This window comes from Amphibalanus amphitrite, unplaced genomic scaffold (genome assembly GCF_019059575.1).
Source record: "Amphibalanus amphitrite isolate SeventyFive unplaced genomic scaffold, NRLGWU_Aamphi_draft 001054F_arrow, whole genome shotgun sequence".
In the NCBI taxonomy this organism is placed as follows: domain Eukaryota; kingdom Metazoa; phylum Arthropoda; class Thecostraca; order Balanomorpha; family Balanidae; genus Amphibalanus; species Amphibalanus amphitrite.
Genome location: NW_024882548.1, coordinates 42,886 through 48,303, shown reverse-complemented (window position 1 = coordinate 48,303; position 5,418 = coordinate 42,886). Strand labels below are relative to the sequence as shown.

Here is a 5,418-nt window from a genome sequence, read left to right as displayed (position 1 = left end):
TCTTGATCCAGGTTTTGGTTGGCGTGACTCCCATCTGCTCCCACAGCTTTTCGTTGGAGGAGTGCATGTCACCCGTTGCTGCCACCACCGACAGACCGATGCTCTCGAGGCGGACGATGACGTGCACCAGCTCGCCTGGCGTCATGGCTGAGTCCAGCTGGTAGTACAGGGTCTGTTTCCACGGCGAGCAAAGTCCCCGCACCATCAGTAGCTGCAGATTCGAACCGCGCAATACTTGGTCGGCTGTGCTGTCGTAACAGTAGCGGCTGTCGAGCGACATCTCATCGAAGCTGATGACGCACAGACGGTCCATGTCGCTCATGTCAGTCGTGACAGCCTCAAGGACGGAAGCAGCGGCGTCCATCACACCGGGTGTGACGCGGAACGCGCGGGTCCAGCGAGACAGAGTGCTCGCGGAGGGCAGCGGAATCTTCAGCACACTTTGGGCGTACTTGTATCCCTTGCGCGTGAGGCACCGCAGGCCGAGCGCCTTGGACACGTTTCCAGGAGACCAGCGGATCCGGCGCCCTGTCGCCGCCTGGCGCACTTGACCTGTCGCCGCCTGGCGCACTTGACCACGGGACAGAACCCCGGACTCTAGAAGACGGTCCAGCTGTCATCCTTTTTCGGTGGCGATACGCAGGCGGCGCTGAAGGCGCGACCTCTTCTCGTTCCGACACTTCCTGCTGAGCTTCCATAGGCGCTGTTGCATGTCATTCACCTCCCCTTCCAGGTGCACTACTTGCTCAAGAGGAGTGGTTTCCTCGAAGACGATCACTGGACAATCAGGTCCAGGATCTGATCCAGGCCGTTCCGGAGCAGGTCCAGGATCGCCGGTCGGACTGCCGCCGTCGCTGTCCCTGGAGGCGACAGAAAACAGTCAATGTCAAAACTGCTATGTAATATTTAAATTTATAAATTCTCCCGTTACCCGGCATTGCGCGATTGGATGGTAGGGGTCGGGGTGTACGCAACAAGCTCTGTTTAGCATTAGCACCAGCTCAGTATACCAGAATTGGACACCCAAAATATTTGAGAGGTACCACTGGCTGGACACCCGAGAATTGGACACTGAACGCATAGCTACCTATCATCGATACCTATTCAATGTTCAAAAGGTCAAACAGGCATATCTTGAGGGAATATAGTGGTAAGAAGCTATATGATACAACAATGATACTTACAACAAAATGATACACCAATGATACAACAAATAGGCGCACTTATGTATATTCCAGGAAAAGAAAACAACCCTTATTTTTGAAAACTTACTTTTAAAAGCAATTCACAAGATTTACCTCTGCCAGATATGTTTCCAATGACGGGCTCTAGGTAGGTAATTTTTGAATTCCTTGAGCACCATAGGAATTTACAAAACATTGCCTAAAGCTTTTGACTGTGAAAATCATAAAACTGTATTGTCAGTTTAGTCAAGCTGACAAGTTTGTGCTACAACCCAATCTCACATCATGTCAAAACAAATAGCATACCTCGACAGCTCTTGACCAGACCCTGCAGTGGTCAGCTCGTCACTCAGCCTCTTGAGGGACCGCTGCTGCAAACGCCCATCTCGCTGTGCAGATGTCACCTCTTGTCTCCTGCAAGGAAATAATGATTTAATGAAGCAAAACAAATAGCAATGTAAAAAACACTTCATTCTGTCAGCAGATCTAGCAGAGAAATAGATATGTTAACTGAGTTCTGTATGATCGCAAGATGTCTTAAGTTACATTTAGGTCATAAGTGTCATAAGACAGATCTTAGCAAAAACTGAATTCGTAAGGAAAATTGGGCAACAAATGTTGTGGTGAGGTCATTTCAAAAGCATAACATTTAAAAAAGTACTTATCAATTCATACATAAAAATATCAGTGCAAAGCGTAATGATGCTGATGCAGCCTGAAAATTTGCATTAAAAAGTCAAAGATAATACTAATTACCTACTCAGTACCTGCTATAAACAATTAAGTGACAAATTTGGGAACTATGAACAATAATAAAACGTGAAATATCCTAATCGCATAGCGGACATTTCAGGTACCTACTGCCAGTTATTTGTGAAAAGTTGTTAAGACTCGCCTATTTTGTTTTCCAACAAAGGATAAGTACCACCTGGACTCTGGAGAATACCTCATTGCGTCATTGATGCATCGCTTACACACCCTTCTTATTAGCTGGCTCAGCTATCAACTATCAGCTGGGGCATTCCACGATAGATCGTACCAGGCCCGTCACCCTCATCTCTCAGATTTTAATGAAAATCCGTCCCAGGGGTAATCATAGGCCCCAAAGACGCCTGGCAAAATATCAGACTTCTCAGATCAAAACTTTTTGAGTTATATTGCATTACATTTTTTTAACTTCGGTTTGTAATGGTGAGTTTGATGGCCTATAACTCAAGAACGGGTTAAGCTACCAACAAACAGTAAAAAGCACTAAGCTTGCGATGAATCAAAAATTAATATTACCATTTGAAAATTCCAAAGAAAAATTTTCATTGTTGAGCAAAAACCTTAATCTTTTTTCATTTGCCTCTAATGACCTTTGGGACCAAAATTTTTCTATTTTTTATTTTTTCAAAATAAACTTCATGTCATTGCAAATCGACATGCAAAAAATTAGAAAGGTGTTCCTTCTATAAAATCCTCATTTTCCCGCACACAAAATGGGTTTCGGAGGGGTTGATACGACCCCAGCACGCCGTTTCGCTTCTAATAGAGCTAGAGCCTCGCGGAAAAAAAACGAGCGTGTGTGCCGCAACAAGTCGCAGCGATTGGTACCCGATTTTAAGGTCTCAATTTAACCGGTAGCGTCTGAGGTCAGGTCAAGTGACTGAAGTTACGGGTTCGGTTTTTAGTAAATAACTTCGCAAAAAATGGCCGCAGAGCCGCGATTTTGGCATCATTGTGTTCGCCTAGCTCAGGTGCATCGAATGGTATACTTTTTGCTAGGGTGAGGTCAACTTAAGTAGTTGACCTCGGATCAAGGTCAGGTCAAAGCCCTCAGGTCACGAAGCTGGGCAAAGGGTATCATATGGCATATCATTCGATTCGGAAGGTCTTCCCGAGTCCATTGGTGGCTTTCCCGACTCTCTAGCTCCATTTGATCGGGAGTTATTGACGAAAAACTCGTACGACCCAAGTGACGTCATAAATGACGTCACGCAAGGTTACCTATGCAAAAGAAAAGCATTGGACTTTGCAAGAAGTGCATGAAATCACGATACCATGTACGTGGTATAGTTTTAGATCATTCTGGGCGCCAAAATAACAGTTTTTATATTTCCCCATTGACTTATAACAGTGTTGTCACGTGACCGACTTGACCTCACGTAACCTTAAAAATTCCCAGATATACAAGTTGTGAGACCTCTGGAGGACACCATGTATGCGTCCTGTAACTTTCATCTCGGACAGATATGGTCGTTGGCGTCCAAAACAATGTCAGAACCAAACAGCCTTTTTCACCCTCGCGCTTATAGGAAAGAGGGTTGGATGAACCCTCTTTTCACTTTTTTTCAGATTACTCAGACTTCAATTGAAATTTCAGTAACCCGTGATGTCACTAGGCAGCTTTATCACGCCATTTGTAAGCTCCCCTCCCGAAATCACTATTCGAAACCGTTATCGTGACGTAAAATAAATACATTTATAGAAAGAACACCTTCCTAATTTTTTGCATATTTGTTAACAATGAGCCAAATACTTTTTTAAAGAAATAAAAATTCAAAAAAATTTGGTCCCAAAGTCCAAAAAATACAAATGAAAGAAAACTCGATATGTCATATATCAAAAAAGCGAATTTTTCGAAATTTCAAAAATACATATTAATCTCTGTTTCATTGCAAGTTTAATGTTATATAACATTTGACATTTGAATAATCCGTCTTAGAGTTACAGTCCGCCAAACTTAGCGCTGCAAAGCAAGATCCAAAAAATGTTATACACCATAACTCAAAAAATACTTATCTGATAAGCCTGAAATTGTTACAGGTGGATTCAGAGCCCCTGATTACCCCTGAGACCAATTCTCGTCAAATTCCGAGAGATGAGGGTGTCAAATTGGAAAAAAGTGGTACGATCTATCGTGGAATGCCCCAGCTATCAGTTATCAGCTATACCGCCCTGAGTTGATAATTATAGGTTCAAGGTTTCATAGCCGGCCATACACACATGTTTTGGTATTATAGCTTTTTTGAGGCATCTCATGAGATGCGAGATCTGTCGACGCTAGCAACTTTCTGGCAAACTCCTCAAAAAAAGTGACTAAGTTTATTCTAAAAAGTGACCTACACGTTCGTACAGTCTCTGGTAACTAAGGAGGATTGTATACCAATGTAAATGATAATAAAAATGAGAAATTTTGAGTGGAATATAGAGAAGAAAACATCCAAACAAACATATCCAGCAAATGATCATATCCATGATTACCCATATTTTTGACGTGTTGTATGTTTTTGGTTTGCAGATTGTGTAACTGTTCAACTCACCTGTTGGGGTTCCCTACTACTTGCCGAGCGCAGCCATATGGGATAGTTCAGGATGGAATGAGCCTGAGGGAGGGAACCCACAAGGAAGGAACTGTTGTATTTTTGTTGGTTTGTAGGTTATGTTGGGTTATGTTAGGTAAGATTTGTTTTGTTTCTGATTTATTATTCTCCAGGTAGCGCCTGTCCTTTGTTGGACAAATGAAACACGCATGGGCCGAGCATCTGAGACAAGATGACTGACAAAAATAAGAATAAAATCATTGAAATATACCTATGCAAAACTGTAAATTAAATGATATTCCATGCAGCTTGCCTGAAGGTTGATGACGGCAATTTGATGGACGGTACTGCTCCAGCCTTCAGCTTGGGCTTCAACTTCACATTTGATGGCATGACAGATCGCTGAACTTTGAAGGAATCATCCAGGTCATCATCCAAAAAATGTTTCCCATACGCCGAGATATCCCTTTAGCATTATCCTAGCCGTGCGGGAAACATTTGCACGTGATCTTTCCTGCACTGTTTTCCGGCACGGGTTGATGACCTACAGTTCTGATGATTTTTTTGATAAAAATCTTAAAAAAGGTGATTTCAATAATTAAATTGTGAGTTTCTGAATAGATATTAAACGACGTATGGGAAATATCTTACTGAACTTGCTCTGGGAAGAAAAATGGAAACCTCGGTCTTCAAAAAATCTCCGGCACTCGGCTACGCCTCGTGCCTACAATTTTTTAAAGACCTCGGTTTCCGTTTTTCTTTCCCAGAGCCGTTCAGTAATATATATTCCCACACACTCGGGCAGTCTTGAGTTTGACATTGATTTTGTCCTTTCTGGCGCACCTATGCTGATGCATCCATTCTGATTTCAAGTTACTGATTTTGGGGAATGAAAAGAATGTGAGTCCTATTCCTAGAGTTGTTGAAAT

The 5,418-nt window shown here is 42.8% G+C and overlaps 1 protein-coding gene across 1 annotated transcript; it reads right to left on the bottom strand.

The window, feature by feature from the left end:
- Nucleotides 1–562: 562 nt before the first annotated feature.
- LOC122369601 lies at nt 563–4,933 on the bottom strand. The gene is made up of 3 exons (XM_043344454.1): nt 4,803–4,933; nt 1,491–1,598; nt 563–860 (listed from the first exon to the last, which is right to left on the bottom strand). The coding sequence occupies exons 1-3, from the start codon at nt 4,880–4,882 to the stop codon at nt 617–619; spliced, it is 432 nt and encodes a 143-aa protein (XP_043200389.1). The 5' UTR covers nt 4,883–4,933; the 3' UTR covers nt 563–616.
- Between the last annotated feature and the right edge of the window lie 485 nt (nt 4,934–5,418).